At 53.2% G+C, this 27354-nt stretch overlaps 9 protein-coding genes across 9 annotated transcripts; 4 read left to right on the forward strand and 5 right to left on the reverse strand.

The window, feature by feature from the left end:
* Window positions 1-1266: 1266 nt before the first annotated feature.
* PG998_011362 (uncharacterized protein) lies at window positions 1267-2615 on the forward strand (the record flags this gene model as incomplete). The annotated part of the gene is made up of 2 exons (XM_066878178.1): window positions 1267-1303; window positions 1360-2615. 2 exons carry the CDS (start codon window positions 1267-1269, stop codon window positions 2613-2615), a joined length of 1293 nt encoding a protein of 430 aa, XP_066727232.1.
* Window positions 2616-3899: 1284 nt separating this feature from the next.
* PG998_011363 (bicyclomycin resistance protein) lies at window positions 3900-5735 on the reverse strand (the record flags this gene model as incomplete). The annotated part of the gene is given in 3 exon segments (XM_066878179.1): window positions 3900-4886; window positions 4900-5201; window positions 5258-5735. 3 exon segments carry the CDS (start codon window positions 5733-5735, stop codon window positions 3900-3902), a joined length of 1767 nt encoding a protein of 588 aa, XP_066727233.1.
* Window positions 5736-6711: 976 nt separating this feature from the next.
* On the reverse strand, window positions 6712-7246 carry PG998_011364 (uncharacterized protein; the record flags this gene model as incomplete). The annotated part of the gene is made up of 2 exons (XM_066878180.1): window positions 6712-6855; window positions 6953-7246. 2 exons carry the CDS (start codon window positions 7244-7246, stop codon window positions 6712-6714), a joined length of 438 nt encoding a protein of 145 aa, XP_066727234.1.
* A 3524-nt stretch (window positions 7247-10770) lies between these two features.
* On the forward strand, window positions 10771-12509 carry PG998_011365 (uncharacterized protein; the record flags this gene model as incomplete). Its single annotated transcript, XM_066878181.1, has 2 exons — window positions 10771-12366; window positions 12423-12509. 2 exons carry the CDS (start codon window positions 10771-10773, stop codon window positions 12507-12509), a joined length of 1683 nt encoding a protein of 560 aa, XP_066727235.1.
* A 493-nt stretch (window positions 12510-13002) lies between these two features.
* On the reverse strand, window positions 13003-14671 carry PG998_011366 (endo-1-4-beta-xylanase precursor; the record flags this gene model as incomplete). Its single annotated transcript, XM_066878182.1, has 6 exons — window positions 13003-13103; window positions 13193-13798; window positions 13864-13989; window positions 14071-14181; window positions 14242-14379; window positions 14464-14671. 6 exons carry the CDS (start codon window positions 14669-14671, stop codon window positions 13003-13005), a joined length of 1290 nt encoding a protein of 429 aa, XP_066727236.1.
* Window positions 14672-17655: 2984 nt separating this feature from the next.
* On the reverse strand, window positions 17656-17928 carry PG998_011367 (uncharacterized protein; the record flags this gene model as incomplete). The annotated part of the gene is made up of 2 exons (XM_066878183.1): window positions 17656-17810; window positions 17871-17928. 2 exons carry the CDS (start codon window positions 17926-17928, stop codon window positions 17656-17658), a joined length of 213 nt encoding a protein of 70 aa, XP_066727237.1.
* Window positions 17929-20603: 2675 nt separating this feature from the next.
* Window positions 20604-21473, forward strand: PG998_011368 (uncharacterized protein; the record flags this gene model as incomplete). Its single annotated transcript, XM_066878184.1, has 5 exons — window positions 20604-20784; window positions 20865-20947; window positions 21007-21023; window positions 21082-21155; window positions 21208-21473. The coding sequence occupies 5 exons, from the start codon at window positions 20604-20606 to the stop codon at window positions 21471-21473; spliced, it is 621 nt and encodes a 206-aa protein (XP_066727238.1).
* An 867-nt stretch (window positions 21474-22340) lies between these two features.
* On the forward strand, window positions 22341-24888 carry PG998_011369 (uncharacterized protein; the record flags this gene model as incomplete). The annotated part of the gene is made up of 6 exons (XM_066878185.1): window positions 22341-22506; window positions 22527-22576; window positions 22716-23797; window positions 23822-23991; window positions 24050-24094; window positions 24155-24888. The coding sequence occupies 6 exons, from the start codon at window positions 22341-22343 to the stop codon at window positions 24886-24888; spliced, it is 2247 nt and encodes a 748-aa protein (XP_066727239.1).
* Window positions 24889-25317: 429 nt separating this feature from the next.
* PG998_011370 (uncharacterized protein) lies at window positions 25318-27291 on the reverse strand (the record flags this gene model as incomplete). The annotated part of the gene is made up of 1 exon (XM_066878186.1): window positions 25318-27291. One exon carries the CDS (start codon window positions 27289-27291, stop codon window positions 25318-25320), a length of 1974 nt encoding a protein of 657 aa, XP_066727240.1.
* Window positions 27292-27354: the final 63 nt, after the last annotated feature.

The raw sequence follows: 27354 nt of genomic DNA on the forward strand, positions 1-27354 counted from the left end.
ACGACTGGAAGGGAGCCACAAACGCAGTCAGCATGTCGAGACTGAGTATTGCTACGTCGATACCGACCACGACTGCACAACAGCTTACCAAGGCCCGGATTAGTTCATCGGGCTCATGAACCCACCGATCTATATTCTTGGCTTTGTTTCAGTATGAGCTACACGTCCAATAGCTCGAAAACCTAACCTCCGTCATGCAGCTATTACAACCCTGCGGTATCCTCGTTTGTCACGAACAGCCACGCCATTAGCAAATGGCTCCTTTCGTGAACGCCACCGATGCGAGAGTAGGTCCACCAACCAGTGAAAAGGCCATGTCTACCAAGGACGATCTCAATAAGGTATACAAATCTGAGATCATCATCGCCAATCTTATCCACAAGTGGGAGATCGAGTTAAAATAGGTGCTAGAAGCTTTCTAATGACAAGCTCCGGGACTGCTTTGGGGACCGTACAACATGACAGGAGTATCTGTTTGAGAGAATGTCGCTATTGATCAAGCATATGGGGTGTGATGATTCTGAACGAGGCATCGCCTAGAGATCAAGCGACTCTTCTCAATACATCATCACCAATATTAAGGGGATACGCTGCTTCATCAACTGCTGTTGCCAAGTCACATCACCCCTACTGACATGCTCTGGGCTAGTACCTGATCCGTGTATGCCCAATGTCTGGATATGGCCATGGATGGTCCTTGTGGCGGGTTCGATCGAGGTATATTTGCTGATCCTTGTCATGCTCACCCATCACACCAACACCGTCTGGGTTGCGTCGGACAACGTCAAACGGTGACGGAGGTTTGGCAATATGGTCAGCTTTCACGCAACCCGTGGCATCATCACGGCATCGTGTGCTTGTTGCCATATTCTTGTCATATCGACGCATACGTATCCACGACTACGGTCAAAACGTCGCATCGTGATTACTTGTTGCGCAACGCTTTTAAGAAGTTTTGAGTCGAACTTACTTTGATTTGCGCATTCTCAATATCGGTGCCGTCATCGGTGTCGATTCGTTTCAACATTGATCAACGCTCGTTCCGTTCGACGCAATGCGTGAGCACGTTGAGTTTGACGGCGACGATGCTCCTTGACGCAACAAGATCTCGCGAGGAAATATATAAACGTCCGCCGGCCTCGAGTTCTTTCTTCCCTCCTTCTCACCACAACGCACACTAACCGACTCGAACTCTAGCGACGATCATAAAATTAGTTTTCGACGTTTCAACGTTATTTTCAATACGAATACATCATGTCGACTAACATGCGAGGTACCGTCGACCTTGTCTTCGCGCGATCATGTACGTTTTTAAAACGCGACATCGTTCATTGTCGTTTTCTAATGTGATCAAACAAGGTTTCTCGCACGTTCGAAGCGTGAACGGCATTGATGCCATTCGCAACGAGCTTCGATCGACCGAGATCGAGATACGCGACAGCGAGTCGATGGTCCGAGACGTCGCCACGAATGACAACCAGCGAACATACGGGTTCGTCTTCGTACACCCGGGATACCAAGGCTGGCGTGCGGCGGCGGGCTCGGCGACTCTTGGCATCGTCGGGTCGGGCGGCAGCGGCAAGACGACAATCGCCAGCTTGATATACGACGATATTCGGGCACACACCTCAATGGCCGCAGACGACGATGTCTGCGTGTTCTATCATTGCAGCCCCTTGAAGACGGCCACCCCCTCGACCATCCTCAAGGCCCTGATCTGGACCATCTTCGACCAACGCCCCGACCTCGTTCAACTCCGACCGACGTCCCGACCTCGCGTCACGGCAAGCACCAGCGACGAGTACTGGGCTGCTCGCATCCGCGATGCCAACGACCGCGTTCCAGCACTGTGGAACCTCTTTGTCAACCTCGCTCGCCATGTTAGCACGGTCTGGTTGGTACTGGACAGCTTGCATGACTGCGACAAGGCGGTCGAAAGCCTCCTGAGACGGTTCAGCAGCACCTCAGGTCGTTCTTCGGCGACGGTAAAGATCGTGGCCACATCGGGGGAGTCGGAGTGCTTCAACAAGGGCAAGGTCGATTGGCTGGCATATAGCCCGGCAGACCTCGAAGCCGGCGTCAAGCGCTATGTCCGCGCCCGACTTGCGCAGATGGACGCGGTCCGGTCTGGCAAGATAAGCGCCGTCCGAGTCCTTCCTGCTGTTGTCGCAGCCACGAGCCGAATGGGCGGGGGTCACTTCTGGGCCCGAGCTGTGCTGAACCAACTACAGCACAAGAAGTCGACCGAGGGCGCCATTCGCAGTCTCGCTCGGCTCACTGACCCCGAGCAGCTCAGTGACAGCCTTCTCTCGCGGCTGACACGTTCCGACGGCGAGGAAGAGAACCAACAAGGCTTCCCGCTGTGCGTGCTCGGCGCGCTGCTGGAGAGCCAAGCAACCTGCTCCGTGGCGGACATCCAGGCGGCTATCGCACCCCGCTACCCCGGTGTGACCCGCGGGATGATTCGGGACATCCTAGACGCCCGCCTGATGGGCCTGTTCGCGGCGGCCAACGGCGGCTACGGCCGGGGGACGAGCCAGATCAAAGCTTGTCAACACGAGACGGTCCGAGCACTTCAGGCCAAGGTCGAGGCTGCGGAGCGGGGAGGTTCGTGAGTTGGCTGTTGCAAAGCAGTCTGACGAAGTGGCCGCAGCCGTCGCTGCCCGTGCTGTGGCACCCACGAACGAGGCTCAGTGGAGTCCCCTTCCCCTCCCGACGCTGTAGTAAGTCATACCGCCAACGCCATGCTAGGGTATGTTACCGTGACTAACTTTAAGTAGTATTCAGTTGGCAGTGCTGGTTTTGGGCTTGATGGCAGTTGGTATTTGGCAATGTATTTAGGTGGTTACTTGGTATCGTTTCTTATGCTACTTGGCGATGATATTGCACGATACACAGGTTATCTGGTCAGATTATTAGCATGTGCATTAAAAGTAGGCTTTCAAGTACGACTTCGATGAGGGTAAATACGAGTGCCTATTCGTCTAGTCTTATATAAAACTGCATTTCGTGTCGTATCCTTCGTCGGTGTCTTCCAGCTTCTAGAATTACCATTACCCAGCACCCTATTTCATCGGGACAGGACCAAATTAGTATAGTTAAATACAATGTTTTCGATTCGCGTCTTAGTTGTCGTATAGTATTCTTGCTACTATTGACGGACTGTATCGGACGGTAGGTAAGAATAGATATTTTTTAGATAAGTTTCCTTTGGAATAAAACTCATTTTAATTAATATTAAATCCGTTTTATTAAATTTTAAAATTATTTTATAAAGTTTTATTTTTATTCTAAGAGCTTTTAAAAATAGTTTATCATATTTCTAGTAAGATCGTGCTGTTACTGGTGGCTAGCATTTTGACGATAAGGGGTAAGGATAATTGGTCGCAGGGGGTGTGTGAGTGCTTCCCAAGGCTGGCGATATTAGCGGCAAGTGGCAATAGTGACTATAGGGTCTAGTATAAAGAAGTATCGTAAGAGTTACAGCTGCACATGCAGAGGATCGTCGTCAATGTTAGTTATCTCGCTCGCCTGCTCGGGCTGTGCTGCACTTGTTCGCTTTCGTTTCGGTCCTGATACTCGTTTCCTGGCCTTGGTTCCAATGTAGGAGGATCCGCCATAGTTGAATATAATTTAGGCGTGTCCGTGAAACACCTGAGTTTCAGCCTCCTAAATGCGACAAACACCCGGACGACGATATCGTCTATCAAACGAATAATCCTCATTAGACTCAACCGAAGTGTGCCCATGGGTGTCTAGTCTGAGTGCGCGAAAATCCTAACAGACAAAGGATGTGAACTCAGAAGGTCAAGCTATCGTACCATCCGAGAGAGGTCCGTGATATGGGGAGCAATAAAAGCTTATTCTTCTCTCTCTCTCTCTTAACACCAACCAAATTCTCATAAATTATGAATAACGAACCTCTTCCGCCAATACTCGCCGTACCGAATGATGACGATAGCCATGGGCAGAAGCAGCAGCGCGATGAATCCCAACAGACTATTGCCCCAGCCAACTCCGAGCCGCTCGTACATGCGCAGGCCTGCTAGGGGCAAGACGGCCCCAGCAAGAGAGCGCACAAGGGTGTTGGCGGCCATGGCGGAGGCGGCGTAGAGCCCGAAGGCGTCGACGAGGTACAGCTGGATGCACATGAAAATGATCATGTTCGCGACACCGATGACTGCGGTCCCGATGATGGGCGCAATCCAATGTACTTGCTTCTCGGCGGTCCAGCCGTACATGAAAAAGCCGACGGGCAGGATCAAGCTGCCCACGGGTAGGAGGGGTAGGCGGTACTCGGGTTTGAGTCCTTCTCGCGGTTCGCCTGTCTCAGCGGCCAGGGCGTCGGCTTCGGCAGCCTTCTTCTTGATGTACGGGTCCGAGGTGAAGCTGAAAACGGCAACTCCTGAAAGCGAGCCGACGCCCAACCCGAGGAAGGCGAGGCCGACAAGACTAGTGCTGAAGTGGTAGTACTGCTGGAAGACCTCGGTCATGGACGTGAACATGAGGTAGAGATAGCCGTAGGTAAGGGCCATAAACAGGGACGTGGAGATGCTAATAGGGGAAAATAGCATGATCTTGATGGGGCGCAGGATGCTGCGGGCGAAGTAATCGCGCGGCGAGAGCCCGATGTCCAATTTGGAGCGCAGTTGCATGTTACCCGTCGCCTGTCTGAGCCGTGCCGTTTTGCGTTCCAGGATGACGGGGTGGTACGACTCGCGCATGACGAGGACATTGACGACGCCGATGACCGCGCCGACGATGGCGAGGAGCCAGAAGTTCCACCTCCAGCCCTCGGCAGCTGCGAGGAATCCACCGGCAATGGGGCCGATAATGGGGCCCATCAGTGGGCCGATAGAGAAGGCGGCCATGGCGACGGCTCGATGCTCTTGGGGGGACCATGTCGGCTATGGACCCGCTGCCATTAGTCACGGGGCAGGAGCCGAAGATGCCGCTAATAAAGCGGAAGGCGATGAGCGAGCCCATATTGGGCGCGAGGGCGCACGCGACGACGAAGATGACGAAGCCGACCATATTGGCATGATAGACGTAGAGGCGCCCGTATATCTCGGATAAGGGCGCCATCACCAGCGGGCCGAAAGCAAAGCCTAGGATATAGACGGACACGACGAAGGCAGCGATTTCAAGACTGGTGTTCTCGAATTCCCTCATGAGTTGTGGCACGCCGGGGGCGAATATAGCTGTGGCACCATGTCAACGATGAACTCATACGCTCTGTGCTAGGAGCTTATCTCACCCGAAGCCAATGGAGTGACGAAAACCATGATGCTGACTAAAAGGCAGTTCACCACTGTGCGCCACCGGGGCCAATTGTACGGGTGTTCTGGGTCATTCTCGTCCCACCACACGACATTGGGGTCTTCGTCATCGGCTGTACTGGTGCTCTTCCCGGGTCCGGACCCAGACCCGGCAGTCCGATCCTGGCTCTCTTCATCCGCCCCCTTCTCGGCGTCGTGCTCTGGTGGATGGTGGTGATGGCTTTCCGCAGTAGCGGCGGTCGCAGTATGTGGGCGTTGATGGTTCTCCACGTCAGACTTCCTCCTCTTTTCCGCAAGGGATGCGCGGCGCTTTCTCTCGCCATTCGCATCCAGAACGTATCCCTCGCCGGATGGAATATCGGCGTCGTGGCCTTCGTCTGCAGCTTGGCGGCTGATTCGCCGTTCTAGTCTGACCAAGCCATTCTCGCGGCCTTCGGCGGTGCCTGTGGGGGCCATCGACTGATTGACAGGGGGTCTCTCTTAAAGCGCGATGAACGCTAACGTACCTCTGGCTTACTGGACTGCCCAGTATTCAGGGCTTCGAGGATTGGTGAAACAGAGGCGAGAATCTACCCACGAAGGAAATATTGGATGAAACGCGTGGAATACCAAGGATAAATAAACGGAAACCGCTTCTCCGGCCCGGACGACATTGCGGGAAGGCCGTTGGAGAGTAAACACAAAGATAATTTCGGAGGCTGGCGAGCGGAGTCTATCCGAGTTGTGTATTGCATAAAATGTTCGCGTCGCGAGACGGATGCTGCCAATTGGGCATGAGTCGAATGAGTCCTGAGGGGCGCGGCTGTACATCTACTGCCTAATTACGCAGTAGCTGGCGAGAGTCCCCGAACAATTGCTCCGGAAGGGTTGCAATAACGAAGGGAGCGAACCAATACCAGTCGGTGTTCGGGCCTCATACCATCCCTGGACGGACAGCCAGCCCGGCTTTTACGTTAAAGCCGAACACCACGCAGCAAGTCCCAACATATAGGGTGATGTGCTTATAGATGCGTGCGTGGCAGCCCCTTCATTGACAATCACGGATTATGGCCAGGCCACTCAATCCAAATGCACTACCACTAACACGCTTTGCCAGCCGTTGGAAACGTGTGATATGCTCCAAGTGTCTGAACCCTTATTTAATAATGCGCACTCCATTTCCTCTTTTCTCAGAAGTCAACATCATTTAACCAAGCATGCAAGATAGACTACCCTCTCAGTGATAACCGCTACATGACACCAGCTGAGCTACTTGCATCAACTCGGCCAATGAGGAAGTTGCTGCTTCTGCATTCTATACCGCTGAAGTAGTCCAGATAGAGAAGGCTGACCTTGCGGGTGACTAAGGACGGCGAGGGCTGAAAGCAGGAACGGCAGTGGTAGCGGCAAAGATATGACAAGTTACGAGCCGAAGTAGCACAAGGCTCAATGACTACCACGTACAATTACTCCACGGGCCAGTACTATATCTCTTGTTCTTCTCCTTATCCTCCCACCTCATACAAACCTCGGCCGTGAGGCAGTATATTCTCCTACCGTCTTCCGTCTTTGCGTCGAATGTAAAGTTGTAAACCATCTACGCCATGTTAGCTTGGCCTCACTTTCACGCAAAACCCGAGATTTGTGGGTTTCAGGATAGCAAAAAAGGAGTGAAAAGAAAGCCAGGTGCTTACCGGCCACCAGACGAACATCGGCATGGCATATCCCACTGCAGTGATCATCGCGTAACCCTTCTCGGGCTCACACGTCGTATTTTTCTGATTCCCTCCAAGAGGCTGCTCGATCAGCGGGTTAAAGACGCAAAAGTCGTCGCGGAACGTCTCGCCCTGTCTCTCGTCGGGGTCCGCGTCGTACGCATCACAATAAGACCCGCAGTTCCCCGTGATGTCAAAAGTAGCATTGGGTCCAATAGCGCCTTGGAAATTCCCTTCGATATGAACCGTGAACACATCATCGCTGTTGTTCATCGTACGGCGTGCGTTAGCAAAAAGATATGCATCTAATAGTAGGGAAGATGTCGCCTCACATGTATATAGGCTGTCTTTCAATCACAACAGATGAGACCTGAAAGAGGTCGGTAGACCGCGACTCGGGGCATAAAGTGAAAGGCGTTTCGCCTGGGACTTTGATGGTTGAAATAAGTGGTATTCCACTTCTCATGGGCTTTCGTAGGCCTTGAGATAGTCCTAAAGCGTTGGCCGCCAATAGATCTGGAATCCGCATTTCGATCGGCTGGCGTGGTAGAGATCTTACTCCTATACATTGGTGAAGTGGAAGGTTGTCGATTGGGCCTCAAATAAGAAAAGAATACCGATGAAGATGTCGAAGTCGGTAATCAGCCGGGGAACGCCAAGAAGCACAGCCCGGATTGGCATCAAGTATGTAGTAAGCAGACGCCTGCACAGCCACTCGGCGCCAAAATCAACATCCTTTAACCATTGGCCATCTAGGCTCACGGCTACTTGAACGGCGTAGTTGGGAAACGAAGACGGAAACAAGTCCCATGAGTTCGTCATGCACGGAGAAGACGAGAATTGGGCGGTGGTAGAGAGCAAGGTGTCATTCGTGTATAGAAACAAGTTGCTGGGTAGTCAGCCACCCACGCAATGTTGGGACGTCTGAGCAACAACGACGGTGATGTATTGGATTGTAACACAAAGTATGTCTCTAAATAAAAAACACTTCAAGTCGCCGACAAAACGAACATAGGTTTCTGTCCATACAGGTGCCGGGGTATAGTGGAATGTTAAATTATACTTGAGTAGTAGTGCGGCGATCAGTATTGGCTATGATAAACAGGCGTATAAAGATGGACATATAAAAAGGGACGTAAAATGTAAAAATATTAACAGAAAGACTCGAACCCTGTTCCTTAAAGAAAGAGAATGAACTGTGACTATTTCCTGAAAAGAAGAATAGAAAATGTAAACTGACATGCTTTACCACTGAGCTAAACATTTCAGAAAACGGCCGCTGAGCAACCAGAACCGTGACCATAGCCACGCCCTGGCTGAGGATACACGGAAGATATACAAAGCAGCTAGGATGATACACCACAGATAAACATGAAAGCTATTTTAACACTACCACGCAACCACACAACTACTACCAAGCGCAAAAAGATTCTCCATGGGTTAGAATTCGCCCCATGACTTTATGTCTAGTCTGCATGTTTGATCGAACCAACCAACGATCTAATGCGGTGGACACTACCTCCCAAAACGCGTAGCGAGAACTACGATGTTTTGTCAACCCGCTTGACTCTCTACCAAGGAAAAGTAGCCCCTAATTTCCAGGTATGCGCAGCTTCTCACACTACGACTCGTCCAAGTCTCATGCCGTGGGCATTCAGCATGGGGGAACCCCTCAGTTGGTTAAAAGTTGATGTGTTATTATGATTTATGTAGTCTCCTTTCAATTTTCCTCTGGGTTGCTTGTTGCCTGAAGGTTGCCTGGTCACCTGTAACTTGGCCATCTCCCGTTTACTGATGCCGTGACAGATCTTCAAGGCTTGGAGTCGGCTTCTGCATCTTTCTATAGGTGCCCTTCCGTTGCTTGACCGTGAGGCTATCACTGAACTCGCTGTCTTTGTACCCTTAGGGCTCACTGCCGCCGCAATTCCACCAATCCCTACCTTCTTTCTTCATCACTACACCCTCTTCACTTGAGTAAGCTCACCCGAAGACCACAAGCCGGTAACCAAACCTCATTGTCAGTAATAACTATTGAGGCACCCGAACCTTTCAAACTGGTTTTACCTAACACGCATTCGATCACCCAAGAAGCGCTTCTGCTCATGGCGCCTTTTCTCCTGCACCAGCTTACATATTTAACCACTAAGTTATGCATGTTACATAATGATTGCCATGGGCCAGCACTGTGAAGTAAGACAACAACAGTGATCAGTCTACATCCATCCCTTGGCATGATAGGGGAACCACATGTATCAATCCCACGCCATGAATCGGACACAACACTATCTGTTCCTAACTGTGCTAGTGATCAATACCAGTTCTGACGCCAGTTAAAATAATTGCTAGCAATGATGAACGGTGTACTAGGTATGCTATCATTGTCGAACTCAAGGGTTGCTCGAGTTGGTCATATCATAACGATTGGCCCCTGATCCGGCTGACTAAGCCAAGGCGAGGGCAGCCGGTAGCAAGCGAAGATACGACAGACGATGGATTGTCAGATGCACCCAAACGAAGTATGAGCATAAGTATAGCTGCAAGCGGAGGGAAACCTTGATATAACACGCACATTGACATAAGCTACTTTTGTTAAGAGATACCCCTTTAAAGGCTCGTAGGGACCATGCATATCCTGACGGTGGAATTGAGTTCGTTGCGGACGGAGTCGGTCCCGCAGAGTCTCCACTAAGCCAAGACAGATCGGCGAACGTGGGTGGGGTAAGCAAGTATGTAGGTTCGTACTCTGCCTCCGGTCGGCAGGTCGGTGTCTGGTTTTGGTTCAAATGCGTATGGGCTATTGTTTTGAGGTTCTACCGACACAAGTTGACGAGAAGTGTTCTTGTGGCCGAGGTCCCCTGAACTGAGCCGGATGAGGGCACCTATCGGATGTTCCCGCCAAGGCGACCACGTGGAAGGCAGCACCCGGGAGTAGAGTTTAGCTAATCGGGTTGTGAGACGCGACGGCCATTTTAATGTTTTGACATGACCATCTTTAAGCCTCTGGCCTGCATAGGCTCTGGCAGATATTTCCGCGATCGGATCTTAAGCTTTTGCTGACTGCAGACTCACATGACTTGCCAATCGTCCTGGACACCAACCTCGTCCAAATGGAAGGCATCATCGATCATCGACCAGCGACGGTGTTGGTTTGTCGGTCAGTCAGCGTGTGCGTGTTTGTGTGTGTGTTTGCGTGTTTGTGTGTTTGTGTTCCCATCCGTCCTCAATTCTGGCGGCTCAACAACTGTTTTTCAGGGGTGGCCAGCCACTGTAGGCCTAGTGTCTTTAGGTGCTTGCCAGTCAACCCAATCAACCCAATCAACCCACGCACCCCACTTGGTGCCGCCAACCCCGCGGACGGTACTGGACGGTGGCCTGTCCAGTGTTGTTCAGTGGTGAGCAACTGCAGTGCTAGAGCGGCCCAGTCACGATGGATGGCAGCCCAGCCGAGCCTAGCCCACGTTAATAAACCCCACCAGGCGGACTGAACCTGCCTGACTTGTGTCCCGTGCCACGATGCCATCGCATCAAGGATTTCTCCGGCTTCTCTTCTCAACTTCCTTCAATTGAAATCCAAACTTCTTCTCCAACTCCCCTCCCGCATGCACTACTAGCCCGATTTTTTGCCATTATCATCTGTTTAGCTCATTCAAGGTCATTGTGACGCTTGTCCATGGAGGCCGGTTTACCTACCTGTTCAAGTTGAGCCTTCAACCAAGACAGCAGCAATCTTCCTTTCCGACAGACTGGAACCACATTGGGCCATCACGCATCCATCAGAAACTGCTACCTCGGACACCATGGCTGACGCGATTTCGCCCGACGAACTGAGGCACGATGCCGAGGTCGTCGCCGAGCATCTTCCAGACACCCATGGGTATGTTTTTGATGCTTCTTCCGACGCTGGGAACATCGGAAGATCTTCCACTCCAGACGCAAACATGCCTGGAGAGATCTCCTCACTAAAGCTGCCCGGAGGTGACATACACCGCGATGTTTTCAAGACTGCTGCTAGGGTTAAGATGCACAAGCGAGCAGCTACTTTCCATCATCCGGGACAGGCACCCACCTTTGACGAGGACGACCTCATGTCCGTGGGCCAGCAGATGGGCCCAGGTGGCTTTCGGAGAGCCTACATCCAGCAGAGACAGCAGCATCTGGCTGCCAGGATCCCTGTTACCCGCAACTTTGTTGAGTTCTTGGATCTCTACGGCAGCTTTGCTGGTGAGGATCTGGAAGACTCCGACGACGAGGCGGTAAGCTTCGAGGACGATGAAGAAGCAACCCCGGGCGCCGCACCGCGCCCGGCGACCGAGACTAGGCCTTTGCTTGGACGTCGTAAGAGCACCCGCGCCCCCAAGTCTGCATCTGCGGGCACTGCCAAGACCTTCTTCACTCTGCTCAAGGCTTTTATCGGCACGGGTATCATGTTCTTGCCGAAAGCCTTCAGCAACGGAGGCATCCTATTCTCTAGTATCACCATGATCTTGGTGGCTGCCATCTCTATGGTGTCTTTCCACCTACTATTAGCTTGTAAGACCAAGTACGCCGGTGGATACGGTGAACTAGGTCATGCTATCGCCGGAACGCGGATGCGCGGTCTGATCCTTGGCTCTATCACCCTCTCCCAACTTGGTTTCGTCTGTGCCGGAATCGTCTTCGTGGCCGAGAATATGCTCTCCTTCTTCGCGGCCGTGAGCAAAGGTGGCACTCCGTTCTCGACGACCGCCATCATTCTCGTCCAGGTCCTCGTTCTCATACCCTTTGCTTTTATTCGAAACATTTCCAAGCTGGGACCCGCTGCCCTCTTCGCCGACGTCTGCATCATGATCGGCTTGGGCTACATCTACTATTACGATGTCTCAAAGCTCGCGACTGAAGGCATGGCTCCATCCGTCGTCCTCTTCAACCCGGAGAAGTACACCTTGATGATTGGCTCCGCTATCTTCACCTTCGAAGGCATCGGTCTCATCCTTCCCATCCAGTCGTCCATGGCCAAGCCAGCCAAGTTCGAGTACCTTCTGGGAGCCATCATGCTTATCATCACCATCATCTTCACGTCGGTCGGAGCTCTTTGCTATGCGACCTTTGGAGAACACACTGGCATCGAGATTATTAACAACTACCCGCAAACCAACAAGTTCGTCAACGCGGTGCAGTTCCTCTACTCGCTGGCTGTCCTGGTGGGAAACCCTGTCCAGCTGTTCCCAGCCATCCGAATTCTCGAGGGTAAGATTTTTGGTCACCATTCAGGCAAGAAGAGTCTTCGAACCAAGTGGATTAAGAACGGCTTCCGGGCTCTTATGGTTCTCTTATGTGGAGGCATATCAATCCTCGGCGCCGGAAACCTCGACCGCTTCGTCGCTCTCATCGGCTCTTTCGCATGCGTGCCGCTGGTCTACATTTACCCCCTTACCTGCACTACCGTGGCATTGCCACCACACGGACTGAGAAGATTGGCGACATTGCTCTCATGACGCTCGGTCTGATCTGCATGGTCTACACCACGATTGTCACGATTGTCAACAGCTTCCTTTAAATGCATAGCGCTGCTTTCCCCCGGTGTTTCTGTTATTGTTCTGCTTTTTGGATTGGATTTGAAACGTGATTTCAAGGCATAGCGGATCTCCTTGCTCTAGACTGTATACGGATAATCAATGGGCATAAAAAGTCGAAGACCAATATAGATGGATTAGCGACCGTATCTACCTTCGTAGGCACGATGCTAATATACCATCGCTAGCTGTTACTCAATCAATATACAACTTACTTACAAGTCACAGTTCACGCATGGTTTTGAAACTCGTCCTGACTCATGACCCAGTCGGTTGTATGGTTGTATGGTTGTACCAGGCTTTCCAATCCGCAGCCTTGACTGTTGACATTGGTTGGTGGAAGTATCGGCCAGTAGGTAAGTTACGATCATTGGTATCGTAATTGGGGCTAATGAATTAATACGGATTCAGGTAAGATGGTTCTAGGAATCTAGTCCACCTTCCATCGCCAGTCTGCTGTCGTCCCCACGACAGGGTCTACACGCACTGCGAGTAGTAGTCATTACTGACCTTGCACGTCAGCCCAGAAGCGCAAGTCTTGCATCCGCTAAAGCCTTGGCCACCTGTTTCGATTCCTCCTAGTCAGCATCCATTGATTCGCATCATAAAAAGAACGGATGACTCCAGAAAGTGCGAGAACTGAAGAGTCAGGTGGGCTGTCACTTACCGCATTGCGCCCACTGTGGAGAAACACAGCCACCCCCACCACCGCCCCCATTGCCAGCCGTCGTGGTTGCCGGCGGCGGTTGAGCAGGAGCGGTTGTGCTGGTAACAAGAGTGGTGGTAGCAGCAGGAGGAGCCCCTCCTCCTCCTCCCGACGTCTTGGCCGCCGCCAGAATGCTGCTGATGGCGGAGTAGGCCGGCTTCTTCTGGTTGTTGCGATCGTAAAGGAGCGCGTCGCCGTTGCCCGGGAATGTACCCGGAACCCACGAGTGCGCGTCCGAGTACCCCCACGTGGTGATGCCGACGCAGCCCTTGATGGCCAGGCAGGCCGTCGTCACGGCGCCGTACTCCTTGGCCTGCTGCTGCAGGCCCGACGACGAGGCCGGCAGGCTGCTGAAGCGGATGTCCAGCTCGGTGAAGGCTACCTCGGTCGCGCCCGCGTCTAGGTACGACTGCATGACCGACTGCAGGGTCGACGCGCTGGGGGATTGGCCTACAATCAGGTGGGCTTGCATCCCGACGCCGTCGATGCGCTTGCCGGCGGCTTTGACGAGTTTGACGATCTTGACGGCGCCTTGTTGTTTGGGGGAGAGGGTTTCCAGGTTGTAATCTAGGGGTGGGGGCCATCATCAGCATTCAAGTCGGGGGAGAGGAGAAAGATGTGCTACTCCTCACCGTTGTAGTACAACTTGGTGTTGGGGTCGGCTTTGGCGGCCGCGTCGAAGGCGATGGCGAAGTAGGAGTCGCCGAGGACCCGGAGGAAGGGGTTGTTGCGGTAGCTACCGTCCTCGTTGAGCGCCTCTGCATTGCGCACCCAAGGTTGGTGTCAAGTCAGTCCAGCTCCGTGGCTCATATGTTTATCGGAGGTCAAGGACTACGTACCATTGACGACGTCCCAGGCGTAGCACTTCCCCTTGTAATGGCCAACCACGTTGGAGATGTGGGTGTTGATGACCGACGTCAGCGAGTCCTTGTTCCAGTTTCCGCTCTGGACTGTGTTGGTCGCTCGTTAGTCACACACATCACACATTCCGTGGGTCGATTGAGACTCACCCCAGCCCGGAAGCTGGGCGTACCACACGAGTGTGTGGCAGCGCAAAATCTGGCCATGCGAGCTGGCAAAGTTGGCGATCTTGTCGCCATTGCCGAAGGTGAATTGTCCGCGGTTGGGCTCGGTGGCGTCCCATTTCACTGTTCATCCAAGTGAGGAAGCATTAGCACAATTAACGGCCGGCGGCGGTATAGGATACGGTGGGGGCTCAGGTTTTCACGTACTCTCATTGCCGGGAGTGGCTTGGCCAAAGTCGTTGCTGTCGCCCAGGAACTTCTGTTGGGTCGAATCGTTCAGATCCTCGCCGTGGATGGCGGTGCCGAAGTACAGCTTGCCGGCCGCCTTGGCGAGCTGGTTGAGCTGGGCGGAAACGCCGCCGCTCAGGGCCAGCAAGACCGCTGCGGTCACGGCTGGGTTGATGGGCAGATGCATCGTTAAAGGGGGGTTTAGTCTGGTCTTAGATGCCGGACGGGTGTCGTATCAAGCTGGAAACACTGATCGCATCACATCCCACCCTTCTCCACGAATTCCCAACATGACTTGTCCCCCTCCTTATATACGTATACATGTCTGAAGCGGTCGACCGTCTCGTCCCCTGAGAAGCGAGGCGGAGGGAGCTCCGTGCAGTGATTGGTTGGTGGACAAATCAGTTATTCAGGCTAATGCTGGGCGACCCATCAGGGCTTCCTACAGTGGATTTCATTTGCAAAGCCTTAGTAAAGGGAAACGACCTATATCGATCTCTTTCCGTCGATTCGCGCGCCTAGATCTGGGTTGCAATATATATATGGCTTCTCATCTTGGATCCATATAGTGGCCTCTTTACGTGCCGCACCTGCTCACTCGTCACCCGCTCTCCCTCTCCAGTCGTTGAGGATGGGATGGCGTTTTAGCGAGCTGGGGAAATAATGGTCGCCAATGACAGACGACCGCCTCCTAGCGAGGGTCGTATTGCCTGGCGGGGAAATAGCACTAGACTCTTGGCTGCGTGACGTCTGGTGGAATTTCCGTTGCCAAGCTTCGTGGACCGTGTTTTCGATCGGCGTCGACGGTCCGTCCACGATCGATATGGTGTTAGTGTCAAGAGACGTCGCAGTCCTGGCGGGCGTCGCATGTCTGGCTGGCCTGGGTCAAGACTACGGAACCTGCACCCTCCGGAACGGCCCATCTCAACTGGCAAGCCAGTGTTTCTAGGATGCCAGTTTGGGCAGCAGAGTTGCAGATAATCGCGGCTCAATCCTTTTCGTTATGGCGGCTGCGTTGATTGATGCCATTCCCGTTCGCTTCTTACAAGCCAAGCTCCTCTCTAACTTCGGTCCACGTAGAGCTCGAAGGGGATATCCTCTGAGCTCACACATTCTGCTCAACGCAACAACTCGCCCGCTCGGTAATCTCGTTGCACATCTCCGCTCCATGCACATTGCAGATCCGATCTGAGAATTTCCGCGTTTGCTTTTAGGAAGAGCTGGGGGTCAGCTTGTTTTGAGCACTTCATCTGGGAAGGATACAACGACCGACGATGGGTAGCGGTTGATTGAGAGCCATCCGCCTAATCAGCCTGATTATGTCGAATCCTACTCTTGTATTTGCTTCCGTATTGATGACCGGCATGGTGAAAAGTACATAAAGGCTCCGCTGGTTTAATCAACCCGCTCTACGCCGTCGCCAGAACTCTCGCCGTCCCCATACGCTGCCGTTGGTCGCCGCCTGAGCTCCTTCCGCCGCTCCAGCATGCTGTTTCGGTAAGGTAAACCGCCCTGCCACGGCGAAAGACTGCGTGTTACCCGACGCTATTTATATCAGCAGTCTTTTCCATAGCTAGGGTAGACAGCAGGCGTTTAAAGGGGCATCAGATCCAGGCATTGTGACTTGCCTGTCCCATGCTCATTCATCAGGCATGGTATTCTATATGCGCGCCGCCAAATGCCATGTACGCATTGAGCTCAAAAATCGTGTTAGAGACAGAGCTTGTCCTGGAAATCAGTTCCCTAGCCGGCAGGCGTGGTGGGGTCAATCATCCTGCATCGTGAGGTGAGACAAGAACAAGGATTGTTAGGGATCGTAGGGAAATGCCTCCACCCCCCGCCTTTCAGACAATTCTATGAATGCCCAATCGGAACGCTATCTCATCTGCATCCATCGATCACACATGTGCGTATGCACACATAGCATTGAGCATGCTTTGATCACCCCTCCAGCCCTATGACGGAAGCTTCGATCGGCTACTCGCGTGTGCGGACTGCCGACTACATGCAAGCCACAAGGCTGATCTTCTTCGGGAAATCACCGACAAGGGGGTCTGTTCGTCCATCGTTGCCAATAGGAAGGACATCCTTTAGGAGTTGAATATTGCGGGGACGAACATGTCCTTCTCTCGCCTGGGTGTTGCCCAAGGCCAGATCGGTATTGATTGATGCAGGGGGTTTTCAGATTTTGATATATCAACTGAGTAGCGTGCGAACATCATCGTTGGCAACAACGACAAACACTTCGCCATAATGGAACTTTACAGCTTGGCACTGTTTTGATGCAGGCTGATATAGAGTGATGTGAATGTAGTTGCATTGAAATGCGTGGGGGCAGTGGAAAGGTGCCTATGTCGTAAATTTGGAGTGGGCAGAACGTCCCGGATGACCCGAGAGAGGAGCTTCTTTACGAGGTAGCAATTATGTCTCTTGAAGACGACCGCAATAAGCAATTGGCTATAGAACTTTAGATAAATAATTATCTATTGACGGGTGGATATGAGGCATCGGTTCCACCTAAGGCAGCAACGCGTGAACCCATGGCCCTTACTGTACTACGCACTCCCTGGTGATTCCCCATGTGTTCATGCATATCATTTCCGCAGCGCGGACTGGGTCATCGTCATGAACGGGAAGGAATGAGGATTGCTGCCTTGTACGTGGCGTCCACGTGTTTCTGCGGGTGATACAAAGAAAGATCCTCCGAAACTGGATGGATGGGCCAAGTGCCGACCGATCAGGGGTCTATCTCCAGATGGCTTTGTCGGAGATCTGATTACTGTCCAATCAGGGAACCGAAGGATCGAGGGATGCCCGAAGACGATGCTATTGGACAATGACTAACACTTGCTCACATTGGACGAGGATAAGGACTGCATTAATGATGTAGAAATAGTGATTATAAATTGGATCTGCGAAGCCTTCCGATCTGTGATAGAAAAAACGACAATGACGATAATAGTACAGTCTATATCCAAATGCAAATGTGAAGAGAGATAGAAGCAGTCAACCTCCTTCAATGCAGTTGCCTTGCGACATTTATCTTTGATGTTTCTCGCTGGAGCCGTGTATCCTCCGCTTCTTTGAGTCTAGTTATTTCGAAAGCAATCCCGGAAACGCCCTCATACCATCGCGAATCAGAAAACAGGCAAGGGCGAAGGAGCACTAGCTTTAACGGCGACTACTGCTGCCACCACTGTAACTGTATCTTGATTGGGAGCTTGAGTAACCGGGCTGAGGTGCACTCGCTTCGTAGATTCGTGCATGGTGGTTGACGACCACGGTACCTTTCGAGCCGTGAGAGGAGACGTCTTTCTTGTGGCCACCTTGAATGTGTGTCAGTGTCGAAATCTCGTTTGGCATTTTACCATGGAGGGTTAACTTACTTGCATGGGCTGATCTGTAGGTCGCAGACCCGGAAGAAGAGCGCGAAGAGCTATCCATTGCGTGATGTCTGTTGGAGGAGCTGCTTGAAGCGTGGGAGTACGAAGAGCTAGAGGAGGGTTCTCTTCGGGAGGATGAGGAACGTTCGTCGATGATGAGAACAGATTTGGAAGACTTCTTGCCGGTCATAAGTATCGGGAAGGCTTCGATATGGAATAGATGATTGGATGCTGGAGTAGTAGATAAACGAGAAGGATGAGTGATCTGATACAGGGAAAGAACGCCACCAGGAGGATCAGGAAGACATCATATATATACATGAGCACACGACAAAAGAGAGACTCGGGTACCTAGGCCAGCGAGAATGGAATCGGAGCCAACCTAGGCAAACACCATAGTAGGGCAGGGCGATGCCACTGCCGGTGAGGCCACAGCCTCCGAGGCACACATCAGGTATCCATCAACATTGGCCCAGAGAAGTGACACTCTCCTGAGAAAGCACGGTGGCGTGAGTCACCAACTGCGACATCTACGCGAAAAGTGGCATTGCGAGGGTTTGAGAGTTTGAGTATAAGGCAGATGTGAAGATGAACGAGTGAAGGGGGTCAGGTGACAGCCTGGAGTGAGTGGAGCCTGAGGCTTGTGGTTTTAGGCAGGAGACGTCAAGTGGAAGTGGAAGAAGTAAGGATGTGTGGACGCAGGTTTGGTTACTTCAGTCAGACAAGAACACAATTGCGATCTATCCCCCAGCATGGCCGGAGTAGGCGCAGCGGCAGGCACTCTGGTGGCGAATATTCAGGTCGACACTCTCAACATTGAAGGAAAGCGTTGCATGTATGTCATAAGGATTGAAGATTGGGCAGGCTCAGGGCTGAGGGCTGAAGACCACGGGTGGTGTGAGTGACTTGTGTTTCGTGGGGGCTGGAGAGATTGTTAGCCAATTGATACCTTTGGCCAAAAATACACTGCTTTCCAGGGTAACATAGGGCAAGCAGAGCCCATGTAGCTGAAGCCAAGGTGGTGATCTGGATGGGGGTGCGATTTCCAAAGTCCTTGGTCGTGCGTGACAAGAGTCCTGGATTCTGTGCCGAGGTGTGAATGCGCAAACCTTAGAGATGCATCTGTCTGCATGGCGATGCGGTGCACTGTCGCAATTTCAGAAGCCCATAACTGAATTCGGTGTGATCGACTTTGGGTCATTGATTGGTCCAAATGGTCACAGAGGCACAGCCAATCCATTGCCGGCAATTGATGAAAACGTTACCTGGAGGAAGAAAAATGAGTGATGCCTGCTTGCACGGAGGTCACAATTGGATCTAGGAGCCTATGACATAGCTAGGTGCCTGGGGGCCTGGCAGCCTGGCAGCCTGGCAGCCTGGGCAGGTAATGACTGATAGCTTATATGCCGATTTAAGCGTGTCCAGCCATTGGCAGGCCCCAAGTCTTATTCAGTCATCTGAGGTTTCGGTGAGAATTACGGGCCCCAATTGCCAGGGCACTTTTCGGTTGGCTGAGTTGTATACTGTACAAATAATGCCTTGCCTGGCTGGGCTAAATAATGAGTATCACGAGGTGACTCACTCGCCTGTTTGGGTGCTCTGAACAAGATGAAATTGACCCCAATGTGGTGTTTAGAAACTTTCTCACAACCTTCGGGGGTTGACGTAAGTGCTTGGGGGTTGGAGGGGCATATACTGGCGGCGTGTTGTGAGACATAGGATCGGAGGGTTAAGTGCAACATTGTCTAATTCGGGCGTGCAATGAAGCACATGCACGACAAGGCCGTTGCCCTGAAGATCGTAGTCAAGCATTGCCACGGTCACGACGGATGCAAATGCAGGTTTGCTAGGCATGTTTGTCGTCCACTGCATGGCTTTTCTGCAGGAACGATTAGAAGACCTAGGAGTCCATACAATCCACGCAACCACACCCTCTTCTTCAAGACGTAGGTCGCACATGGATACCAACAGCCTGGTTGCTAGCAGGATCGAATACTGGAAATCGTGCCGCCCCCAATTCGCCCTTGCAGACTGCGCGCACCCGGGTCTGGGATGTTTGGTCGCCTTTCCGCAGTTACAATTGCCTGACATTGGGCTCTTCCGTGCATGTGAAGTTGAGATGACGCATTTTCGTCAAGCGAATCGATCGCCGAAGAACACAGCCCTGGGCTTGGAAACCCACTACGGGGTTGACCGAGAGAAGAAACACCACATACGTATGAGAGGCTACTCGAGAAGCGGCGTTCCCGACAAGGCAGTTTGTTTCAATACCGAGCTGGGGGCAACAGGCATGGCCAGTAGGGCGGGTTCGAAGATCCGAAAGAAACCAAGAAAAGGAGTTGGTAGGACTCGATCACCACCACAAGCAGGACATAGGACTTTTTTAGTCAATCAATTGTAGTTGTTGATGCACCCCGCAGTCACGCCTGCCTGATCATAGGTAGTCTCCAGCTCCAGCTCCAGCTCTGATTGCCAAGACCAATCAAACCAGGCCTAGTATCGATAAGGTAGAACGGGACCTGGCGGCAGTGATACCCGGAAACTGGCTGCCCGCTATTCGGTGCTGTGGCCAGATGTTCACTCGCTGTCAATTCCCTGCCCCGCCGTTTGTTTCCCAAGAGTCTCCCGAGGTTCGAATACAACCAAACACCACATTTCTCCGTGATACACTGCACAGCAAGCCCGATCCGAATTAATCCTATTTCTCGACACGACGCAACGCGACACGACGTAACGATGAAGAACTTGATCCTCCCCTTGTCCCTCGTGGCCTCCGCCGCCGTCGGTGTCATGGCCGCCGAGTTGAAGATCGAAGTCACCCAGGCTGTCGAATGCGACCGCAAGACCAAAAAGGGAGACCCCGTCGAGATGCACTACAGGGGCACCCTGGCTGCCAATGGCAAGCAGTTCGATGCCAGTATGTTGCGACACTTGTGAGGGAGAGGGGTACTCTCGCCCAAGAATGATGGAGGAGGACTGACAGGTTTCGATTTCTAGGTTACGACCGCGGCGTACCGTTCAAGTTCAACCTGGGCACCGGCCAAGTGATTGCCGGCTGGGACGAGGGTCTTCTCGATATGGTAGGTCTTGACAATACCCTCCAATGGCTCTAGGATGATAGCTAACATGGGCTTCGTAGTGCATTGGCGAGAAGCGGTAAGGCAATTCTGTTGTTTGGCATAATCCCCATTACGAGAACTAACATGTATGGCAGTACTCTGACCATCCCCCCTGAGAAGGGCTACGGTCAACGTGGAATGGGCCCCATCCCTGCTGGCTCGACCCTCGGTATGTTGAACACAGTTCCAATTCATGCGCCGCCACTGACAGCAATCATTAGTCTTCGAGACGGAACTCCTTGGCATCCGGGGTGTCCCCAAGCCCGAGTCGATCAAGTACAAGTCGGCTGCCAGCACCGCCGCCGAGGCCGCCGAGACCGCCGCCAGCAGTGGCAGCTCTACCGCCAGCGAAGCCGCCTCGAAGGCTTCCTCAAAGGCGTCGGGCGGTGTCGCGGAAGCTGTCGCCAGCGTTGCCAGTGTAGCTGCCGATGCCGCCGGTACCATGCTGGTCGACACGGACGACGTTCAGGAGCACAACGAGTTGTAAAATGCAAAAACTACATACAAGTGCAGATAAAGCTGGATACCTAGTCTCTAGCAATTAGCCTCCAATGATATCATTGTCTGGCTCTTCCAGCAGACATCGCCGTTCTTACGTCCCAAAAATGCAATCAGACAGTGTGCAAAGATCTGAGCAATTGCTTTAAAACCCCCAGTCCATTTAATGTGCTGTATGTTGAAGAAGTTGACGCGTGTCGAGGCGTGCCCTTCCCCTGTCACCTGGACTAAAAGCATGCAGCCAAGGGAGCCGTGCACATGTTCACACGTACATATTTATGGATTTCTTTGTCGGCGAAAAGGGTGGTAAGGAGCTTTCTTTGACTGCGAGGGAACGGATTGGGACTCTCCTGGAGTGATGGCATAGTCCGTAAACTGTTGTAGCTTGAAACACCACCCAGGATCTGGAGCTAAGGGACAGCTGGTACCAATCATGACAAGGACCAGGACCTTACTCAGTCAAAGACGGCGCCAGCCTGGGGGGGGGAGGGTCCAGTACTTGTCCAGGCTGCCAGGGGTCCTCCAAAAAGAAATGCTGGCGTCTCTTGGTCAGAAACTGGACCCAATCAACTTTATCCAGATTTTTTGGCCCAAACATTTTCCACTGTCAGCTTCTATGGCATTTACATCACCGCTTCCCTAGACCCTGAGACCCTGATCCGTTGATCGCCACCGGGTGATTGCTGCGGCCATACAGTCCGAGGTCAAAATAGCTCAAAACCTTTACCGTCCTATCACCTCTATCCTCTATCATCACCTCCGGTTATGCATCGCCGAGTGTGAGGGCTTTTTGGTGTCGCTGTTGTTGCTCTCGAGTCCTCCGGCCGGGTGTAACGTGGGGCAACCAACCGACAATATGAAATCGCATCATCGCTTTCTAGCTAAGCATCCGCGACTTACATCGGCCCTCAAAGCCGTTCGCTCATACCTCCCGCCACTGAACTACATCACCCTCCATTATGCCTACTTCATCGTCGTCTGTCTGGTCTTCTCCCTCGTCCACTGGGGGCGTCCGATCCCAAGTACAGCATTTCCTATGTAGACAGTCTTTTCATCGTGGTCTCGGCCATGACCGAAGCTGGTCTAAACACCGTAAGTCCCTCCAAGAGACAAATACCTCATACATCACATTGGAAGTGTGTGTATAGATTCAAACTACATCAAGATATCAATGCCAATTGTTCATGAACAATGAGAAGTGGACTCCTCACTCACAATGCTGGTTGGATAGGTCAACCTGAGTGAAATGACAACATTCCAGCAAGTCTTGCTGTGTATCTTGATCATGCTGGGCAGTTCGATTTGGGTCTCGATATGGACAGTACTTGCCCGAAAGCATGCCTTCGAAACCCGATTCAAGGACATTGTCCGCAGGGAGCGTGAGAGGGCCAAGTCGGCCGAGAGACGAAGCGACCTGGCATTGAACTTGCCCATCATGCAGAAGTTGTCCCGAACGTTTCGCAAGAGCAAAACTCTGCCCAACAACAGCACACGGACACCTGGGCCATCAGGCCCGTCCGGAGGTGGTTTGACTGTTCGAAACCCGGCTACAGGCTCCGTCAGCGTCCTGCCGATCTCAAGCCCGGTCGCAGTCGAGAAACTGTCGGAGACGGTTCCCGTGTCGCATGCGGAAAAGGCCAGTAATGAAGGCCAAGACCCCCTTGATACGTCGGACAACACTCCCCCTGCTACCAATGACCACATAGCCTTCGTGGATGATGTGGAGGCATCGCGTCCAAAGACAACCTCATCTGTCTATGAACCTAGCCGCACCATTCTTCGAAGGCATGTATCCAGCTCTCGTGATGCTGGCGATATCCATGGAGATGTGGGGGCTGAGATGCACCATCGGCAGTATTTGACTTCGCAAAAAATCGGTCGGAACGCGCAATTTCACGACCTGACCGCAGATGAGCGAGACCATCTTGGGGGCACCGAGTACCGAGCGCTCAAGGTCCTTTCTGTCGTTGTCCCGGCTTACTTCTTCCTGTGGCAGGTCCTCGGCTGCATCGCTCTCGGTGCCTATATAAACAACAACATACCGGGCCCAGCCATTGCCAATGCTATCAATCCATGGTGGAACGGCATCTTCAATGGCGTTTCCGCGTTCAACAACTCCGGCATGAGTGTGTTGGACGCCAACATGATCCCCTATGGTAGCTCCTACTTTGTCCTTGTTGTCATGGGCGCCATGATTCTTGCTGGAAATACTGCATATCCCGTCTTCCTTCGTTTCTGGCTATGGTTCATGCTCAAAGTGCTAGAGCTACTTACCTACGAGCATTCCTATCGGGATCTGAAGTCGACCCTCGAGTACATCCTGAAATACCCCCGCAGAGTTTACACCAATCTATTCCCCGCCAGAGCTACGTGGTGGCTCCTCTTCATGCTCTTCGTGCTTAATGGTACTGATTGGGTTGCATTTGAGATTCTCAACCTGGGCAATGCATCGTTAGCTCATATCCCAATTGGCTCTCGCATTATTGATGGACTGTTTCAGGCACTAGGTAAGTCACTCCTCGGCCGCTGTATTTCTCTTGGTGCATTTCGACTAATAACTCATAGCTGTGCGTTCTGGTGGATTCTACGTTGTCAACATCCCGGGTCTTTGTAAGTCAATGCGCTTTGAGTAACCTACCCTCCCTTCGATCACCCTCTAACCATGTGTAGATATCGGCCTCCAAGTGTTATATGTCATTATGATGTACATATCGGTCTACCCAGTCGTCATCACCATGCGCCATTCCAACGTCTATGAGGAGCGTTCGCTGGGTCTCTATGCCGAGGACGTCGAGGCGGTCTCCACGGCATCAACTATGTCCTACATCACGCCCCAAAACACTAACGCATCGCGCAAACGCCCAGGTTCCAGCTCGGTCGGTGTCGTTAACCGCGCTCTCCGACGGGTCCTGAGCGAATGGCAGGGCGTCGGCGCCGCGCGTAAGAAGCCGACGGGCCTGGATGAGGCTGAGAGCCGGACCAACTTCATCAGCCACCAGGTGCGTGGCCAGCTAAGCCATGATATGTGGCTATTAGTCTTAGCCGTGCTCTTCATCACGATCATTGAGACATCGCACTTCCTCGGCGACCCCATTACCTACTCTGTCTTCAACGTTATCTTCGAGGTCGTGTCAGCCTATGGCTGCGTCGGTATCTCGACGGGCGTCCCCAATGCGGCTTTCAGCTTCAGCGGTGGTTGGTATACAGGCAGCAAGCTGATCCTCGTGCTCGTCATGCTGCGCGGCCGCCACCGCGGTTTACCTGTTGCTCTCGATCGCGCCGTCCGCCTTCCCGGCGACAAGCTCGAGCGCGAGGAGGAAGAGGACCACCGCATCCGCCGCAGCATCTCGCTGTCGCGACGACCCAGCAGCGTGGGCGACTTAAGCATGCATGGCGTTGCTTAGTGGCAGCAGATGCTCCGAGGCGAAACTTGGTTCCCGTTATAGAGAGTGCGAACGGCAGAAAAGGAGGGTATCAATGTTGGGATTCGTCCTTGGAATGTTAATTTGACTTGTAGGTTTACGAAAGCAGGCGGATCGATATCCTAGAATGTGCTGTTACTGCTATCAAGGGCGAAGATTGAAATTATAAATATCACCGATAGACTTGGGGAAGTGTTACGCGCTCTTCTTGCATGAATTACGATACAGTTATAGATACGAACAAGTACGTTTGGGCCTTTGAATATAGAATAACGCTTTTGGCCATGACATCGCATTGTATATGAATTTCACGTGGTTTAAACATCTGGTGGTGAATCTTGATAATTGTGTTATCGTCTATGTATGGGTATGCTATGCAAAAATCATGTCTCATTATTTTATTTGCGCTCCTCACCCGAAGAACAGCTTTTTCTGCCTCGGGTCCGCAGCCGCAGCCACCGAACGACCGCGCTTCTTTTCTGTGCCTCCCCCTGCCGTCTTCTGTCTTTTCGAATCGGGCTGGGGGTCGGGATACTTACTCGTCGATGGACTGTTAAGAGTATTGTCCCCCTGCACGGCGTCTCGGATGGTTTGCCTCGACAGGCAAAGGTCGATGTGCTCGTTGAACACCCGCTCGTCGGCGACTTGGGGGCGCATGCAGATTGGACAGTCCCACCACGTCTCCTCTGCTGAGGGCGGTGCGGCCTTTTTCGGATTCGGCGTGATCTCCTTCCCATGGTGTCGGTAGTTCTCCTTGCTGTCATCATTTGGCGCCGCCACGTCTTGTTGTTGGGAAAGCCGCAAGTCTATTTCTCCCTCAAGTTCTGCGTCGTTGCCGTACAGTGCCTCTTCTGGCCACTCCTCCCACTCGCCCTCCAGACTGCTGGCAGCTTTCCGCTTGGTGGCAGCACTCGATTCGGTGGTTGCATCGGCAGAGCCGGAACGCCGCGGCGGTCTGCCGAGGCCGAAGAAGGCGGCAGTGTCGGGCTTCTTGGTGCTGACCAGGTTGGTGCAGCGCAGGCCCATCAGCCTGAGCTTCATTCCGGGGACGTCCTGCATCAGCTTCGTGAGGATGGGCAGCGCGTAGTTGTACAGGTCGTCGGCCAGGTGGATGGCCTTGGGCGTGACGATCTGCCGCGTGAAGACCTCGTACGTGTGCATCTTGACCTTGAGCACCAGGGTGCGCCCTTTGCACTCGGCGCGCCGCATATCCCCCTCGAGCTCGTCGGCGGTCCGGCGCAACTTGTCCCTCAGCTGGGTCGGGTCCGCCATGTCGCGAAACGTGCTCTCGGTCCCCACGCTCTTGCGTTCGTAGTCCTCGGCGGGCTGGACGTTGGTGCGGCCCAGCCCCAGGTGGCACATGATAAGGAACTCGAAAGTCTTGTCGCCGAAGAGCTGGCGCAGGAACCGGCGCTCGGCGTAGATATCTCCGCAGGTACACACGCCGATCTCAGCCAACTCGCGCTCGAGCACGCGGCCCACGCCGTTGACCTTGCGCGTCGGCAGGTCCCGCATGAAGGCCACGACAGCGCCGCGCTCGTTGGGCAGCCGGAATTGTCCGTTCGGTTTGTTCATGTTGGAGCAGATCTTGGCCAGCTTGGCGTTGGGGGCGATGCCCGCCGACACGGTGACCTTTGTCTTGGTGTGCACCTCGTCGCGCATCTGCTGGACCGCGGCGTCGGGAGTCAGGTTGTGCGTCGCGCAGTAATCGGTGATGTTGAGGTAGGCCTCGTCTATGCTGGCGCTCTCGAAGCGGGGATCGTAGTCGGCGAGGACGGCGCGCACCTCGTGGGCCTTCGCGGTGTATTTGTCGAAGTTGAGCGGGAGCAGCAGGATCCCAGGGCAGAGCTTCTTGGCGACGAAGCCGGCCATGCCGCTACGGCAGCCGAACTTGCGCGCGACGTAATTGCACGTCGTGAGGACGCCTCCGCCGACGGCAAACGGTAGGTGTTCGAGCTCGGGCCGGTCGAGCAGCTCGACGGCCGCGTAGAAGGCGTCGCAGTCGACATGCACGATGAATTGGGTCAGGTCGCGGCCGGCGTCGAGCTGGGCGAGCAGCTGGTCGGCCTGGCGGGTCTCGCGTGTCAGGTCAAGCTGTTCGAGGCGCCGCTTCTTGGCGATGATGCGGGCAATCTTTTGGGTCAGGATCTGGTCTTTCGCCTCCTCGCGGTTGAAGAACTTGGAGCCCTTGGAGGCGTTGTAAATGACTTCAGAGACTTTGCTCTGATCGACTGAATCCTGGCCGGCTTTGGTGAGCGAGGGGCCGAGGAGGGAGTACTTGAGCGTGCCATGCTCGGTGACGGCGGTGGCGGGCTTCTCGGCTTTCTGTTGGTCAACGGTGTCGGCGTCGCGGGGGTTTGTTGGTGGGTTCGTGGGATCTGCCATTTTCTGTTTTTAAAGGCAGAAAGGCGTCGTAGATGATCTGGGCACCCCAGAGGGATGCATGTT

Source organism: Apiospora kogelbergensis (genome assembly GCF_038363985.1).
Source record: "Apiospora kogelbergensis strain CBS 113332 chromosome Unknown utg000007l_segment0_segment0, whole genome shotgun sequence".
Lineage (NCBI taxonomy): Eukaryota > Fungi > Ascomycota > Sordariomycetes > Amphisphaeriales > Apiosporaceae > Apiospora > Apiospora kogelbergensis.